Source organism: Lepisma saccharinum, chromosome 5 (assembly GCF_977018435.1).
Source record: "Lepisma saccharinum chromosome 5, izLepSacc3.1, whole genome shotgun sequence".
NCBI lineage: Eukaryota > Metazoa > Arthropoda > Insecta > Zygentoma > Lepismatidae > Lepisma > Lepisma saccharinum.
Window position 1 is genome coordinate 37,671,633 of NC_139233.1, and position 19,592 is coordinate 37,691,224.

Here is a 19,592-nt window from a genome sequence, read left to right on the forward strand (position 1 = left end):
AGCTTCTTAATGATGTGGAAAAGTTACTTTTTTTGGAACGAGGCATCCGAGGCGGTATGGTCCAGGTGACGCAACGCTATGCACGTGCTAACAATCAATACATGGCCACCGGTTACGATCCCTCTAAAACAACAAGCTACATCCTCCACACAGATGTAAACAACCTGTATGGATTTTCCATGATGCAGAAACTTCCGTACAAGGGATTCGAGTGGGTTAATCCTTCGGATTTCGACATGAAAAATTTCGAAGATTGTACATACGGATATTTTGCCGAGGTGGACATCAAATTCTCTGAGAACCTCCATGATGTATTCAGCGAGTTACCACCTGCTCCAGAATTTAAGCGTTTACCTAACTCGAATCAACCCAAGCTTATCATGGATGTTGAGCCCAAAGAGAGGTATGTGCTACATTACCTGAATCTTGCTTGGTTGATGAGGCAAGGTGTTACAATTGGTAAAATTCATCGCATCCTCAGGTTCGAGCACAGTAACTGGTTAGTACCCTACATCAAAGCCAATACCGAACACCGCATCGCTGCAACCTCAGAGCTTGACAAAAACTTCTTCAAGCTGATGAACAATGCTGTGTTCGGTAAAACGATGGAGAACGTGAGAAATCGCGTGGACGTTAGGCTGGTTACCAATGCGAAGCGATGTCGTAAGCTGGTTGCAAGCCCGTTGTTTAAATCAAGGACTATTTATAATGAGCAGTTGGCTCTGGTCCACATGGATAAACCTGTGGTGCACCTAAACAAGCCAATCTATGTTGGTGCTACTATTCTGGACTTGAGCAAGTTGCATATGTTTGAGACACATTATGGTACAATGTGCAAACATTATGATCGTGGCATTTCTCTTTTATATACAGATACGGACAGCTTGGTCTACCATGTTCGCACAGTTGATGCATATAAGGATATAGCGTCGATTCCACCTTTCATCGAGCTTTTCGACACATCGGGCTATCCCCAGCCGAACCAGTACGGCATCCTGCCCCGAAACAAAAAAGTGCCCGGTAAACTCAAGGACGAGAAGGACGGGGATGTTATTCTTGAGTTTGCTGGACTTCGGGCCAAAGCCTATGCAATTCGGGCCGAGGGGTCTGTCACCAAGAAGGCCAAGGGTGTAGGTAGGCAGGTTGTACAAAAGCATCTCGCATTCGAGGATTATGTTGAATGCCTGAAAACTCGCTCACCTGTTCTACGAAAAGAGTATCGAATCCAGAGCGTCAACCATAAATTGACAACCAACATTGTCAGGAAGATTGCTTTGGATGCGCACGATGATAAGAGGTGCATCCTGAAGTGCGGAATTCACACACTACCGTGGGGGCACTATCGCTTAGCAGAAAGCAAAACCTGCAACATATGCCCATCTTCAACAGAAAATTCATAAAAACAAAACAAAACAAAAAAAATCATTTTGTTACTCAGTAAAAAAAAAAACACTTTGACTGTCATTACAAAATAAAACTTTGACCGTATCCTTAAATAACCAGCATGCCTATGAACGTGTTCGGTTTCAAAAAACAGATCATCATGGAAACTGCACCGTCCATACCAGATCATGAAGTCTTACCTTCCGTGTTACCTAAACTCAACGGTCTGTTGATCATTCACCTCAACAGCATTTGGACGAAATTGGATGAAGACGTCGGCAAAACTTTTTACATTTTCAACAACAATTTACATTTTTACGAAATTCCGATCGACGGGAAACTTCAAATCACCGTGAATCCGGAAAACGCAGGCGAAATCAAAATATCTACCGGCAAGAATATTTTTCGAATCAAGCACGACAAGATGCTTTCTAACATTACGTACGATGTTTCTGCAGGAGATTACCTGTACGTGGAACTTCTCGGAGATTACGACAAACTCATTCCTCTTTTTGTAGAATTACGAATCGTCTATCCTATTATAAATAACCGTTAACCAAAAATGCCTAACGACATTTTCGGCAACACCAAGCGTGTGGACCACGCAGAAGAGATTCTCATGTTGGACATTCGAGTTAAGAAGTTGAGGACCGATTTGATCGCTTTGCAGGAAACCTTAAACAAAAGTTTAGAGTCGGAAATCGCTACGCTCCAAACGCAATGTCTCGACCCCATTCTGAAAATCGATTCCGAACTGAAAACGCTGATAAAAAATTATGTCGACGTACCTTCTTACGACAACGTTCAAAATATACAGTTGAGCGTGGATTCGCTTCAAAATGATTTGGCCAAATTACAGCAATTTCAATCGAAAAATGAAGATTTGGAAAAATTGAAACTCGAAATCGAAGAACGAACTTCCGCAATAGAAAAGAATTTCTCTGAACTTCAAACCGCCGTGAGCGATATAGACGCAGAACGCTTGCATGTCGTCGTTTCCAAATTACAAGAAGAATTCACCAGCACGTTGGAAGAAATTAAATCCAAGTTGCAGACTTTGGAAGATACAATGACGAACCTACCATCGTCGGACGAACTGCAGGTCATCGGTAAAAGCGTCGCGAACATAAAAATTCAATTGGAGGCCTATCGAGATTTCGAACACATTCAAACCACCATCGCTACGCTTCAGGCGTCTCTGGAGTTGATCAACGAAGAAATTAAAAACATTCACGCTGAAGCGAGAGCGTTGACGAGCATTCAAGACACGTTGAGCACGGTTCAGCAGAAGATCGAATATTTAGAAAATTTGAACGCCGAAACGAATCTCGCTCATTTTCATCACGTACTGGACAACATACAGGGTGACTTGGAATCGTTACGGACGAGCGTGCCTTCGAGCGAAGATTTGGAAAAATTGAAAACGGCGGTGACGGCACTATCCGAATCGAGCGACATCAAAAGCTCATTGAGCGATCTCGAGAGTAAAGTGGCCAATCTCCCCACCTCCAAAGAATTGCACGCTTTGAAAAGAAACATATCTCGAATGCTGAAACAACTAGAAACGGAAACGGCGAACGTGGAACAGATTCGAGACGAAATTAGTTCGCTGGTGTCGACGCTGCCCACTTCGCAGAGCGTCGCCGACCTTCACACGCAGTTTACCGAGATGCGAAGCATCGTGAACGATCTTACCGAGAAAAGTTCGAAATTGAATCAAGTCGAGAACCTTCAGAGTATCGTCGTCAACATCAGAGATCAAGTTGGAGTGCTGGAATCCACGCAGGAATCGACGCTGGCCTCTTTCGGTGCCAAGTTGCAAGAACTCAACGAAAACTTCAAGCAGTTGAACGTGGAAGTGAAAATCAAACCGTCATTTTCTACAGTAACGGATACCATTGTCGAACATTTGTTGCCCATCGAAAATAAACTCGGACAAGTTCACAGTAATCTGCTCGGCGTCGACACTAAATTCGCTAAACTACATTCTCTGCAAGCCATCGAAATCAACAGCGTACCCAAACAACAGAGAATCTCCACGTTCGTCGAAGGTAACAAACTGTACATGTTGCATCCTTATCATCCGTACTACAAGTTTCTCCTCGATGGCACGATTCAGATAAACGAATTTTCGTACTGGTCTCACGGTAGAAAAGCTAGCGTTCCCACCATGACTTTGATATCGAATCGTGGTGTCCAGAAAGCAGGAAATATTCCTCTGGCACGTTGGAACGAAACGCGCAACATATATGAAATACACGAAGACGAAGATCTCACCGTTTTCGACGTGAGTGCCGGCGATAAGCTAATCATTCAAAACACGAGCGAAGTGCCACCCTCTTTGAATCCCATCACGCTTGTGCTTCTCTTGAAACGTAATCTCTAAAAAAATGTCTAGGCAAGCCATCGTCGAAGAATTGCATAAACCTGCACGCCGTAACTACGAACGTTTGGCTGTGGTAACCAAGGGCATCGACGACCTCTGGCAAAGTGACCTCGTGGAGATGAGTAGCGGCAATTTGAAAAACGTGCATAAATTGAACAAGGGCAACAAGTACCTTCTCACCGTCATAGACACGTTTTCGAAATTCGCATGGGCTCTACCTTTGAAGGCCAAAACAGGAACGTGCGTCACGGAAGCATTCAAGACAATTTTTCGCGAAAGCGGCGGCAGACGACCTCGGTTTCTGCAAACGGACAACGGTAAAGAATTTTACAACGCCGTATTCCAAAAGTTTATTCAAAAACACAAGATTCGACATTATTCGAGCTTCAGTCACATCAAAGCCAGCATCGTGGAAAGATTCAATCGAACCTTGAAAACACACATGTGGAAACGATTCACGCTTCGGGGAAATTACAAATGGGTCGACATCCTGCCGGAACTCGTCGACACCTATAATGATACGGTACACAGAACGATAGGCATGAAGCCAGCTGACGTTACGAAATCTGACGAGCAGCATTTAATTTCTACAGTTTACTGTCCAAAGTACACACCCACGACAAAAAAAGCTAAATACAAAATTGGAGACCAGGTGAGGATCAGCAAATTCAAACGCACCTTCGAGAAGGGATTCACAAAAAATTGGAGCACGGAACTCTTTACGGTGGTTCGAGTTCTACCCGGAAACCGACACACGTATATAATAAAAGATAGTAGCGGCGAGATTTTGAAAGGAAGATTTTACGAAGAGGAACTCTCTAAAACGAAACATCCCAACACGTACCTCATCGAGAAAGTATTGCGTAGGAAAGGTGACAAACTGTTTGTCAAATGGCTGGGACTTCCAGAAAAGAGTTGGATCGACGCGGACGAAGTGATCTTGTGAGTACGTGGAACGTGGTGAAGCGTCTACCGGATCCGGAAAGTCAAACGAGAAAAAAGAACGGCAAGTTGCTTCCCGACAGCATTCGCTGTCTGATCGTAGGTCCTTCGGGGTGTGGGAAAACGACACTGCTCGTGGACAATTTTCTCCTCGCACCGAATTGGCTAGATTGGAAGAACAGGCACCTGTACGTGTTCTCGAAAAGTTTGGAGCAATCCAAATACCAGCAACTGATGAAACTGTACGATGGTCTGGACATTGCAACGTTCGCCTCGGAAATAAAACCACTTGACGATTGTCGTGAAAATTCAGTTGTTGTGTTCGACGACGCCATCCTGGAAAATCAAAATGAAATTCGCAACTTTTTCACGCAAGGTCGTCACAAAGGAATGGATTGCTTCTACCTAGCTCAAACGTTTTCCAAAATTCCAAAACAGTTAGTACGAGACAATGCTAATTTCATATGTTTGTTTCGTCAAGATCACACCAACCTCAAGCACGCGTACGATGACTACGTAGGCGGAGACATGAACTACAATCAATTTTCGGAACGCTGCTGCTCTACTTGCTGGAACGGTGACGATTTCGGATTCGCTACGATCGACATGACGAGGAAACCCAACGACGGAAAATACAGAAACAAAATCAACGACTTTCTAAACGTTGCGACGTTGTGAGAAACGACGTGTATAAATAACGTCATGACGAAACGAAAAATCGAAGACGAAAATCTCAAGTTGCGAAAATACCTCGCGAAACGCTTCAAAGGTTGGAATTCCGAGAATCGCGGATTCTACGAAGAGAAGAAACGTCAGGATCAACCTGTGATCGATGCCATCAGCGGTCTAGGTAAAGAAATTAAAAGTGTCACGGAACAAAATAAAAATTTGATCAACGAACTCGTGCCGCTCGCAGCTAAAAGTTATGCTGTACCCACGCCCATTTCGAGCATTCCTTCGACGCCGTTCGAACTGAAGGATGCACCGGCACGACGTCGAGCCATAGGCAGCACGTCGTCGTCTTCGGATAAAATCGAGTTGGGACCTTTGGCACGAGACTACCTGAGCACGGGGAAATTCGACAAGGATGAAGTGTTCGGATTGTATCCCAGCATGGAAACCAGCGAAGGCGGCGGTGTGGTGTGGAAGATTGGGAAATCGAAGGTGACCTTCGAAGGCAACGACATTAAAGTCAATTTAGGCGACAAGGATAGTTGGAACAGGTATCCGGGTACGGTGGGACTGTGGGAACTCGTCGCCAAAAAGCAGCCGAAAGATTACACCGACGAAGATTACCAAAGTTACAAGGAAATTCTGATCATGACGGATGCCTTGTACCAGAACAACGACGCCTCGCAGAATAGGGTGAAATCGAGCAGCGGCGAGAAGTACAGGAATCTCATCAAACCGATTTGGAACCATGTCAAAACAGGCAGCGGCGTCAAACGCTACAACACGCTACCCAAAGAATTCGTTTGGGTGGACGACGTTAGGAAACTCGTGGACCGATTGTTGGTGATAGCCGGCGAAGAGAATGCAGGCAACTGTAATTTCTACAACGAGAAGGTTGGCATCGTGGACATGATCAGCACGAAACTTTCCAACTTCATCGTGAACGACGACAAGGGCATAGGTTACCTGATCAAAATCATCAACACGCTGCCTCCTAAATTTTGGAACGTGGCCGAAGGAAAGGGGCTTGTGAACGACATCATCAACAAGTTACCTTTCGAGATGCATTTACCTGGCTACCAGTACTGCGGACCGGGTACCAAACTCGAGAAAAGATTGGAGAGAGGAGACAAGGGTGTGAATCCGTTGGACGCGGCATGCAAAGATCACGACATCGCCTACAACACCACGCAGACGGATCTGGACGCACGTCACGAAGCAGACAGAAAGTTAGAGCACGCAGCTTTCGAAAGATTCGTCAGCAGAGACGCATCGCTGGGTGAACGGGTCGCCGCACTGGGTACCACCATCGCCATGAACACGAAACAAAAATTGGGGTGGGGTATATAAATAACATACAGTAAAAAAAACAACATGGCTTGCATAACTGATTTGCCACCCGAGCTACTATCTAAAATATTCAAAAAGGTAGTTAACGGAGATGTTAATAAACTTGTAATCATGGCAAAAACAATGCCGGAATTTCGCATCCCTTGTGAAATGGTTCTCAAGGACCTTCTTCGGGAGATCAGCGGCCTGAGGTGCAGTGATCTCAACATTCTGCTTTCGGCTGCAGGGGAAAAATTAAACGATAGGTCGGACGAACTGTACGAGGCGATGCAGGGAAGAAGACAGTATACTGATGATTGGTACAAGTCTATGCAGGAGAAGGAAGATATCACTACGCACATCCTCGCGTTTTCCGAAGCACGAACTTTCTTCCTCTGTAAAAAAAATAATAATATATATACGTGTCAAAAAAAAACTTGATATATAAATAACACACATCATAAAAAAATAATCTTCGGTATATATAAATAACACACTTCGTGAAAAACAATTAAATTTCTCTAACACACACACTGAAATTTTTCTCTTCTTCGATATGACAACTGAAAAAATGAGTGACCTCCAAGCATTAAAACAAATGCTAAATTTGTCAGTCGAGTATGTAAAAATTCGGGAATTGGAAGTCGACAAATCTTACACGATAACTTCCGGTTCAATCGTTTCTACAAAGTATGGCCCCAAGGTACGCCTGTTGCTCAACGCACAATACAGTTTATTTTTACCAGATCGATATGTTAATATGTTATCGGACGAGAAGCTATCTATTTTAATCGAGAACAAAACTCGAATCGTGTACAAGGGGACAAAGGAACTTTTTGGCAAGAAAACAAAGCACGTAATAGAATTTGTGTAGCAACTGCGGGGCCGTGAAAAAAAATCTTAGAATATTTATATATAAATAACATACCGTAAAAAAACTACACAAGAAAAAATCTCAGAATATATATAAATAACATACCGTGAAAATAACACATAGAGCATCAACATGAAGCCCAAGGGTGTCGTGTACCAGATACCATACTCCAATCTAAAAAATCTAGGTGCCCTCGATGGGTTACTCACCAAGAAACAACGCGAGAAGAAACGTTCTTGCTTGTCGAAAGGACATGGAATGAAATTGCTGCTCAGCACACCTCAATTGAAAAGGTTGCAGCGTTCGCGGAAACAGCAAAAGATCGGAGGTTTCATATTCAGCATCCCGGCCATCCTGGCAGCATTGGGGGCCGTTGGAAGTTTGGCCGGCGGAAGTGCCGCCATTGCGAAAACCGTCATCGACTCGAAGAAGAACAAGGCGGAATTGGAAGAACAGAAACGTCACAACCTGGCCATGGAGAAGAAGGGGAAAGGTATAACCAAAAAACAAAAAAGCAACCTCGATGCTTTGAAGAAATATAAAAAAAAGAAACAAAAGCACTCACCAACCGAGACATTGAATCTCTGATCGAACCGTTACAAATCAAACACTTCAGAGGAGTTTTCATGTCCGACTCGTTACCTTCAAGTGTCAAAAGAAGAGAATGCGGAGTAGTCAACTTGGACGGCCAAGAAAATCCAGGCACGCATTGGATATGTTACCACAAAAACGATAATGATAAAGCATTTATTTTCGATTCTTTCGGAGGTGTTCCACCTACAAATTTAGTTCATTATCTGAAAACAAGCAAAACCTCCATATACTACAACAACGAACGCATTCAAGATTTCGGAGACGTGAACTGCGGTCATCTCTGCCTCTCCATGCTCGCGTTTCTCTCTAAAATAAATAACCCTACGATCGAGGATTTCCAGAAAGCATTGTGGAACCTCAAACAGCATCACTAGGATGGGCGTGTTCCATCTCACGAGCGAATCTTCAATCTTGAAACTCACGCTGCACGACGACATCGTCTATCCTAAATCCGTGGCTCTGCGTGCATTCTACAGCATGTACCTCATACCCAATGTTACGCAGCACAACAACAAAATTAGCGTCGGAAGCGAACACATCGTCGTCACGCCAGGACAATACAATCTTTCCACTTTGCAAGCTCAATTACCCAAAGGCACATACCCTTCTCAAAATTCGGTCACGCACAGAGTGGAAATCCTATCCGCTACGGAGACCGTGGACCTGGGCACCATGGGAGAACTTTTAGGTTTCGAGAACGACACCAAACTCGAAGCTGGCATCAAGCACGTGGCAACCAACATTCCTAAATTCTTGGCCATAGAGACTCTGAACGTACACTGTAACGTGGCCGAAGGTATGATCACGAAATCTTCGGACGGATTGTTAGGAAGTCACAAGCAGACGGGAATCATAGCCACTTTCAAACCAAGTTCCGAGTTCATGGAACCGATCATCTACACGCCCTCTTCGCCGATCTATTTTCCAGTATGTCGCAACCGCATAGACGACATAGAGTTGGTGGTGACGAACGAGAAAGGAGACGTGGTGGATTTCGCAGGTGCCACTACGACGGCCATCGTGGAGATCAACGTATAATAAATAACATACATAGTGAGAATGGAGCAAATCGAAAGTTACGAATTGCAATCTTTCCCTCCCAACCGTCGCACGTTCGCCAATCTCAACGAGGCGAACAGGGAGATCGAATACGATGTGGACGTAGGCGATGGGTTCGTTCATCCTCACAGAGCGGACCTCTACCTTCAATTCGACGTGGTAAAGAAGGAAAGCGGAGACGCGTTTCCTGCAGCAACAAACTTGATACTCGTGGACAACTTCGTGCCTCACCTGTTCTCGCAGGTGGAGGTGAGGAAACACAACACCGTCATCGACAGAATAGACTATCCAGGCATCACGTCGACGGCAGTGGGAACGTTGAAATTATCCAAAACGGACGCAGCGTACTACCAGGCCGGGGGATTCGAAGCCGGGACCAAAATATCGACGAGAAGTCACACGGTGCTCTTTCCCATGCGTCTGCTGCCTGGTTTCTTCTCGGACTACAAGGAGATCATGTGGAAGGGAGGACTGCGCGTTACGTTTCGAAGAGCGGCCAACGACAACGACGCACTGATGCGATACGCTACTTTGGGTCCGGACGGCACCACGCCGATAGCCAACACTTTACCCGAAGCAGCCAAGTGCGTCATCCGGAGCATGGAATTGAGAATGCCGGTGGTGGAATACGAAACAAACTACGCCCTCAAGTACAAAGCGGAGATCTTGAAAAGTCCGCAGGTGTCGATTCACTTTCACGGTTACCAGTGCGTGCAGAAGATGGCGTCGGGAAGTCACATGGAATTCGACGTGACGACGCAGTTCAACAACATACAGTTCGACATGCCAGATTTCGTCGTAGTGCTCTTTCAGACCGGGAGGGACAAGAATCAGGAAAAAGATTCCAGCAAGTTCGACGACTGCAAGATCAAGAACGTTTATCTGAAGAACGGTAGGAACGAAGTGTTCCCGCGCGAGAATTACAACCTCGACGTGACCAAAAACGATTACCTCAAACTTTACGAAGCGTTCTCGGCTTACAAACGCGTGACCGAGGGAAGCGTGGACATGTACTACACGCCCAGCGAGTTCAAAGCACGGAGACCCATGACCGTCATCAACACATCTAAGAGAAAGAAGGTTGTGGTCAACGATCGAACCAACATCAAGGTCGTCTGCGAGTTCCACGATGCCTTGCCCGAGGATACCCTATGCAGTGTCATCCTGATTGCAGAGAAGTCCTTCGCCTACGACGTGAAGAACGAGAGGGTCACAGAGCAGTTTTAACAAGTTTTTTAACATCTTTTCTTGCATAATAAGAAATTTTCTGCACTAGCACAATCAGTTACAATAGCACAATACGAATTTCACTAGTTCAGATCAGTTACAAATGTCAATTTCATTAGCTATCAGCTACAATATCTTTTTTGCACTATAGCACGAGACAATCAGAAAATTTGCACAAAAAAATTTGTTGTTGTTTTTACACGTGAAAATTAACAATAAAATTTTTTTTTTTATCGTTTCAGATGCTGTCGAAACATCAAAAACATATACACACACACTAAAAAATAAGCATGCAACTTTATTTGTAACACACACATACATTCTCCATCTTCATCAAGAAAATATTATAATAAACATAATTATTTTTATCTATATCTCACAATAAAACTCTATATCAAATAACACTAGAGTCGTTAGTACACGTTGCATGCATTACGGAGGTCCTCTGTAGGGTTTCATGGAAGTTTGGGGGAAAAAAAAAAACACGTGAAACTCTACAGAGGTGCGGTAATCTATAACCGCAGCCATTAGAAAACTTTCACATTTTTGGTTGGGCACCACGCACCCTGGCGAGGTTATAGGGGCCAGGCATCCTAAAAACAACAATTATTATTTTGTTTGTTTGTTTGTGTTACAATGTTCCCCCGAGAGAGGTTTACAAAGGTCACGATATACGGAGTTGGAAAATTACGATATGGCGCATTCGCTCATTACTGTTGCCAGCCATAAATCTCTCTCTCTCTCTTCATCTTACAGCAAACATTGGCATCTCTATTTTTTAGTTGTAAGTAAATTGCCAACACACTCTAGTTAATAATGCTACATATTATACGCACACACGCACACACATACTATATTACCATCCACCCATCTCTCTCTCTTTTACGGCAGTACATATTTGTTGCCGGCTCTCCTTGTTTAGTGTGTGTAGGTTGGCAAAAATTGCTTTATGCACTGTAAGGCAAGCCTCAAGCCAGATTGCCAGCTCCTTGCTTTAGGCTAGGTTAGACAAAAAAAAGCTGTAGGTAGGCTGTCGGTTGTTTAACTCTTCCCTCTCTCTCTCCTCTCTCTTTTTTGTAAAAGATTATGGCAAAAATACCAGTAGGTTGGCAACCTTGCTTTATGCACTGTAAGGCAAGTCTTAAGTAAGGTTGTCAGCTCCTTGCTTTAGGTTAGGTTAGGTTAGGTTAGGTTAGGTTAGGGTGGGTTAGGTTAGGTTAGGTTAGGTTAGGGTGGGTTAGGTTAGGTTAGGTTAGGGTGGGTGTTGGCAGCTGTCGGTTGTTTAACTCTTCCCTCTCTCTCTCTCTCTCTCTCTCTCTCTCCTCTCTCTTTTTTTTTTGTAAAAAGCTATGGCAAAAGTACCAGTAGGTTGGCAACCTTGCTTTATGCACTGTAAGGCAAGTCTTAAGTAAGGTTGCCAGCTTCTTGCTTTAGGTTAGGTTAGACCAAAAACCTTGGTGATTTTTTTCGAGTAAGATGTTGGTAATACTGTATCCGAAAATAGGGGGGGGGTTTATGCCTTACAAGAGCAAACCATTAAAGCAAGCCCCACCAAGCTTTACTTTCGGGTGTAGTGTTGGCAACACTGCGAGAAAAAAATTGCCAGCTCCTTGCTTTAGGTTAGGTTAGACCAAAAACCTTGGTGATTTTTTCGAGTAAGGTGTTGACAACACTGCGAGAAAAAGGTTGCCAGCTCCTTGCTTTAGGCTAGGTTAGACCCAAAAAAAAACCTTGGTGATTTTTTCAAGTAAGGGGCTGGCAACACTGCCAGAAAATGGAGCTCATGCCTTACGAGAGAAATCCATTAAGGCGAGCTCCACCGAGCTCCAATTGGTGTTTGTCAATTCTCTATTTAGGTCTACTTATTAAAATTTAAAACTCATTCCTGTTCGAAAAAAGAAACTGCCAAGTCAAATTAATATTTCGTATAAATACATATATTTTCCTTTCATGAGGCCAGGACAGTATTTGGAGGGGACGGTGGCTTGGGAAGGCTATAGCCCCGGATCTCGATCTGCAAAGGGGCTTCCAGTGGGAAAACGTCGTCCAGAAGAAGGGGCGAAATGATTCTTTTTAAATGACTCAAGAATACAAAGATATAAGTGGACATTTGACAAGCTTAGTCTAAAACTTACAACTGAAATTGCATATGTGTGTGGGAGGGGGGCTACGTGAGGTAACACAGTGGAATATGATTCACAATACTAAAATTAAAATAAACATGTGGGGACAATATAAATCAAAATATGTTGTAGATAGTGACGGCGCAATAGAAAAGATGGAGGGGTAAATCATATTTTCCAGGGGCAATCATGTTTATTATTCCGTTACATACGACACAACAATGCACATTTTGGCTAAAAGAGCATTCATTCATTTATTTATTTTTGTCGTTATACTGGGGGCAGATATGAGAGAGAGAGAAACTGTCCTGTCCCCCCCCCTCTCTGTAGTGTGGCCACTGCCTATAGCTATGCTGGAGAAGAATGCACAAATTTATACGTTATTAAATAAAACAGATACTTTTAAAACTTTTAATCAAATTATTTGTGAACTATGATTTAAATTTATAGAGAGAACATACCTGTTTAATTTAATTTGGATGAATTAACTTCTGAAGCCTGCCATTTCCGAGCCGTCTTCAGGTGTAACTGCACTGCCCTTTGATCCCTAGCTGCTGCGTTCAGCTGGCGGAACGAGCAGAATACTAATTAAAACAAATATGTGACAAATATATATATATAAAAAAACAACGTGTTGAAGTTATTGACGGCACCAAAGAAAAGACAGAAGAGAAACGTTTAGAGCGCAGTGATATTTTACGGGAAGGAGTCACGTTTATTACACACTTACATTTACATACAATATTAAAATGTTCTGCTTTTAGATCTCGAACAATGCCTTTTTCACAAAAATGGGCAATCCCGCATTTTTTATAACAATCTTGTCTTTTCGTTTACTTACGCAATTACCGACTGGAAAGGCTGTGATATTTTGATTTCTTCCGTTAGTTTTCTGATAATAGTTTTTACAGCTTTCCATAGCATTTAGGCATGAATTCAGTTGACAAGAACAAAATAATCTTATTTTAAAACATACAGCGAAAAGAAATCCAACAACGCGCTTAAGTTAAAACTCCCTTACATTGGAAGCCTGGGAGAACAAAACAGGGGTTGGCTCGTAACACGATTTCTTGAAAACCATTTTACACATTTGAATCAACTTTGTGATAAATTGATTAGAAAGGATGAATCTTAACAGTAAAAGTTGTAACTTTTCCCTTGCTACTATCTTTTAGAAGATATCCGTTGTCAAATATATAAATATTTGCATAAGGAACCAGCCTTTTCCGTGCCGAGCTTCTCGACGATGACGTAATGCATCCACGGACAACTGCGCATACGATCTGCGCCGCCGAAGGAGCACCCCTGCCGTAGTGGCTTGTGAACTTGACGGTAGAAACAGGGAGAATGTGCGTCATATTAAGAACTTCTAAACTCGAAAGTAAACGAACTGTTGCTCGTGCGTGTTTAACGCTGTGTTCTTTGATTTTTCCCTTCTATTCGAACACTTAACGTCAATTTTGTGCTTATGTTGTGTGAACAAACACAATAAGTTCAGTATTGAACCCAAGACATTAAATAGGTCACTTGTGTGCCATGGACTGACGCGTAATGTGACCCTCCCACCACATTATTCTACAAGAAATGTGTCATTTTGTACTTTTAGATGTTCTGTACAAAATAAAAATAAAGAGTCCTCACTGAAAATTTAGATCTAAATTGTCCAATACTTATAACAGTTGACTGTGCTCGACGAAGTTTCAACTTGTAACTCAAGAACTGTAACAGAAAGAATTACGAAAATCGGCACAACATTAGACCATTTCAACACCAATGTAACGCCTTTGAGATCAACTTTTGATTTGAGTGAAACATTAACTGCTTTATTGATTGATTTGTTTATTTACCTTCGCTTTTCTCCCACTTTGGGCTAAACGCCATGATGAAAGGGTATAAGAAGAAACTGTTGAAAGGGCAGTCGCAAACATACATGGACAGAACCCAGCGCAAGTTCCACAGAGGATTACAGTGACTGCGAGTGTTGACATTTGGTGCATCAAAATAAGATCTGATTTACGTTTGAGTTAATGTTTTAAGTCCACTTTATGCACAGTAAGGCTAATCGGGACTGGACCTACGGTTTAAAGTGGGATCCGAACCACTGTGCCATGTGCCTCCAAGGGTATCGAACCCGGGACCCCTTGATTACAAGGCGACGACGCTACCACTGTGCCAAATGGGAGGCTCCAAAATAAGATTATACAGAGAAATATATCACAGCAAGTTTGCAGGTGGGCACTTGCTCCTCCTGAGATATCGGAAGAAAAACTTCATGCAATTCGAATGATGAGATTGCAGCTTGAAAACATGGAAGGTGGTTGCCATGCAACTCCCACGAAAAGACAGCAGAATAAGTGGTCTCTGTGCATCGTGAGAAAGTACCAAAAAAGCAAAGAACTGTTCATCAACAAAGTGATAGATGTTTATGGAAATGAAGCAAGTCTAATCCAGTTTCTATTTAAATAGTGAACTCAACTCTGAACTTGAGAACAGCGTCAAGGTATTTTCAATTCAATTTAATTTTTATGATTGGTAAAAAAATAATGAAACCTATAAAATGAGTTTTTTTATAACTGAAGGCAGGCAATATACAAAAACTTACTCTGCCCTCGCCCCCCACCTCCGTGCTCAAAGTGAAAGTTTGGAGCCCAGTCTGGAGAAAGGTGTGGAAGGAGACAAGTTTCATAATCAATCGCCGCCACTGGTGAAAATAAATGTTGCCCAACCGTTTAAATATTAGTTATCCTTACCAAGGAACATGTATAGGTGTATGTATGGATATGCGTAGTAGTATATGCAGTGGCGTATTCGGGATGTTTTTTCAAGGTTGAGGAGGAATTCTACCCTTCAGGTTAATACTACCCCCTGACATGTTGCAAATTTTTGTCTTTGAGGAGAATGTTTTTTACAGTGGACTCCTTTTTAATTCTAACTTGGATAATTCGAGCAGTTGTTCATTCTCCTCGAAATCATCTTTAATGATACATATTGTTGTTAATTCGATTTTTGGATAACTCGAATTTTTCGTGTCGCCTTGAAGTTGAAATTAAAAAATAAGCCACTGTATAATACCCTGATGCCTCGAGAGAGGGGGGTACTAGAATTCCCCATTCCGCTGGAAATTCTTCAAATATCACATTTAAGAAGAACCGAAGCTTGAGCTTCACCCGAAATAAATCGACCAATCTCTCAAAAAGGATCTCTCCCCTCCCCCTTCTGGTAATTTGGAGGGTTAGAGAGTACCTTCCCCGTCCCTAAAGTAGGATTCCATATGTCCAGTTTTTGCAATCTTGTAGAAAGATGTTTCAATCTACGTAGTCTTCCCAGAGAAAAAAAGAAAAAATATTCTATAATCATTAAGGTACCCAAAATACGTATATCAGAAATTCATATTAAACTTACATTGACATCTATAAGTTCATATATATTTATAAGTTTGTCCTCTCCTTCCTAGGGGCAGCTGGGGAAGAAGTGTGCAAAAATGGCAAATCCGATGAACTATGCCCGGATCCAAACATTAAATATTATTTTTATGCGTAAGTACAAATTAAAATTGCTTTTAATATTTAAAGATAATTCAATGCATGGATTAGTCTCATTAGAAAGGTAGCCCTGAATTTATTTCGGAAATAATAAGTGGATTCTATTTATCTAATGGTGATTTTTCACTGCACAGATGATAAAACCAAGAATAGCAGTGTAGCTATGAATGAAACTCTTATGCTCCTCTCATGACAAAGCACATTAGTAAATGTTTGTGAAGATTTTTTACGTATATTACCATGTGGTTTTCAAAACATTGCTGTGTTCAGTTGATAGAATAGAGATGGGGTATTCCATATTAAAGTGCACATGAAAGTATTTTTTTTTAAATTAAATGAAATGCTCTAATTTTATTCTATATTATGATATTGGATAAAAAATCATATTTTACATAATTAATTTAGAATTGATTGATCTAGTGGTTTAAGTCCACTTTATGCAGAGTACGGCTAATCGAGACTGGATTTACAGTTTAAATTGGAATCCAAACCACTGTGTGCCTCCATCGGGTATCGAACCCGAGACCCCTTAATTATAATTCGACGACGCTACCACTACGCCATCGGGATAATTAAGTTAGAAGGTAGAAGGAATTTTACATATTGTTAGTTAATTTTAACTTTTTGACATACTTTTGTTTTGTATTGTCCACCCGTGACACCAAGAAACAATTAATTTCTTCTTTAACTGTTAAATTTCCCTTTCAACTCCACCAGAATATTAAAAGGTCAATTACCGTCTCTCATTGCCTTAAATGATTTATTTTTTTCATAATTTGATTATTCATAGAAATTGAAATAAATGTCCTATTAAATAAATAGGCAGTGTCCCACCAATTGTTCAAATTTTGCTATGAATCTGGCTTAAACAACAGTGTTTAGTTTCATAAATTCATTGCACAGAAACTGTAAGAAAAATGTTGCTTAGCTATCAGTTAAGCAATGGAACACCCCAGAATGGAATGCCCCAGATACAAACAAACGCTTAGAAGAGAAAGAATAAGTTGACATGGTTTTCCCTATACCTGTCCATGGACGCTGGCAAATTTTGCAACAAAAAAAAAGCGAAAATTTATGTCGTACGTCATCGGGAGGGACAAAATGTTTTAAGGTACAGAGAAAAGAATATGTGAAAGAAGCTGTAGAGATTGAGAGGGAAAGAGTCATAAGAGATCAAGGGAAACAGAGAGAAGAGAAATAAATAGGAGAGCAGAGGTGAGAGTGAATGATCCAATAGAGAGAAAGGTTGTCGAAAATAAGCAAGAGACAGAGAAAAGGCGTTATAGAGAAACGAGGAAAAAAACATACAAGCGAGGCGGTTAAGAGAGAGAGCGTGAGCGAGAAAGAGGAGATAAAAGAAAATGGAACGAGAAATGGAAAGAAAATGAGGAAGGAATCATGAACGAAAAGGTACTTACATTGAGAGACGGAAAGTGGAAGGAAGATGTAGAAGAAAAAACAGAATATATGTACAATTACAAGAAAAGAAGGGAAGAATAAGTATAAAGTTCATTTTTATTATTCTAGAAGATTAGTTAGTAACCCCTATGACTCTGTGACTGTATGCTTTCTCGTTCATTTAGTTTTCTAATTGTTGTTTCAGAATTCATTGATGTGTTCATTTGCACTGCACAACGAACTAAAAATTCGACTTATTCACATTTCGAACGAGCTGGGGTGATTCATTCAACAACCAGTGTGTTTCATAATCTTAACTCCTAATATTTTTTAATACATTTAGCCATTTCAGACTTTAACAGTTCTTATTTTCTTCAGGAACTCCTCCTTCCGTATTCCCGTTACGGAAGAGAACGTAACGGCGCTGGAGGAGTACGGATGGACATGTTCTAAGATCAACACGGTTATCATTCACGGGGGTGGCAACGACGAAACTTCAGTAGTTATGAAGCTATTGGTAGACGGTAAGTTATATCTGCAAGGATTTGACAGAGTAATAGACTTAAACGCCTTCTACACGATCAAATTAATCATGAACATGTTCTTGAATTGAACGCTTAAAGGAAATGACGTCAGAGACAACGCCATTTTTCTCATTGGTTAAAGGTTCGGTCAAAGAATTTCTGTTTAGGAATGGTTCTAATTAATGCGATCCAAGCCTGACTGTCGACCAATCAGAACACATGCCATTGAAATCTATTATCGAAAAGCGGCCTCTATGTCACGAATGCAGGTGTAATGGCGGGCGCGTGAGATGTAAACAATGTATCACTTCATATTTTTAAAAGACGATAACTCTTCAACTGAGAGGTACCGAATGATCTGTTTGAGATGTCAGAAAAGTAAACCTCTATACACAAGAGGTTAATATACGTATCTCCGAGCAGCTTGTTGTAATATAAGCACAAAGGATGTAAGTTTCGAATGAGTGGAGGTTTACAGACTTCAGCCACATGGCGGCGTTAATGTGTATGGTAACAAAGGTGGCGATCATGGCACAACAGCGCACACAGTATATCGTATGTTATGCGAAAATTTCTAGTTTTACATGCATGCTACTGCCGCCACGCAGCTGAAGTCAGTAAACCTCCACCCATTCGAAACTTACATCCTTTGTTCTTATATTACAACAAGCTGCTCGGAGAGACGTACATTAACATCATGTGTACAAAGGTTTACTTTTGTGACATCTCAAACGGATCACCCGGTATAACGTTTCGTATTAAATGGTTTTAGATACAAAAGAATGGCGCTGATAAGATACATACTTTACAGCGTATACTGTACACGTATGGAAGAATATTTTAGTTTTTTTGTTTTTTTTTTCAATTGTAAACACGTTGCACTCACCATAGATGGTATAAGTCGCTGTGCCTTTCGTAATGTATGTATTAGACATCGTAGACATTGTAATTGTAATCGCAAAAGCTAACCAAAATATGTTCCATGAAATGCTTTCGTTTCGTGTAAACTACATACTATCTGCTGTAAGATTTTTTTGAAGCATTTACTTATCATTTATTCTAGCAAAAATGTTAATGGAAATGCTTCCGTCTAAAGCGGACTGGAAAAAATACATCAACATCACACTTGTTTCGAGTTTCTAATATGTCCTTCTTCTCCCTTTGGAAATAAAATTATGTCTGTTACTGCTAATCGCTATTCGATGTATTTCTTTTAATGCGTACTCACTGCCATTTTTTGGTCAAATGTGAACTTATATAATTTTTCTTTGATGCTGTACGTGAGCAATTTCAGACCATTCAAGATTTCCAATAGGAACACTGTTCAACGACTTTCAATGGCATTCAATTCAACGACTTGTTCATAATTAATTTGATCTTGTACAAGGCGCTTTAGAGTCCTTTGTGGGGAATTATAACATGGAACAGGACAGATAGTGTTGGTAAGAAAATGAAAATTGCTTAATAACCGCGAAGGGTTGAGTAGAGTGCGTCTGTGTTAGTCGCAACCATTGACGTTATGTGCACAGGCGCTAACTG

The 19,592-nt window shown here is 41.5% G+C and overlaps 1 protein-coding gene across 1 annotated transcript in view; it reads left to right on the forward strand.

The window, feature by feature from the left end:
• Window positions 1–19,592, forward strand: part of LOC145987764 (phospholipase A1 4-like) — a 58,775-nt gene that overhangs the window by 14,285 nt on the left and 24,898 nt on the right. Inside the window, exons 2-3 of the mRNA XM_083122438.1 lie at window positions 16,044–16,125; window positions 17,908–18,053. Coding sequence (XP_082978564.1) covers window positions 16,044–16,125; window positions 17,908–18,053 — 228 coding nt within the window. The remainder of the gene's footprint in view (window positions 1–16,043; window positions 16,126–17,907; window positions 18,054–19,592) is intronic.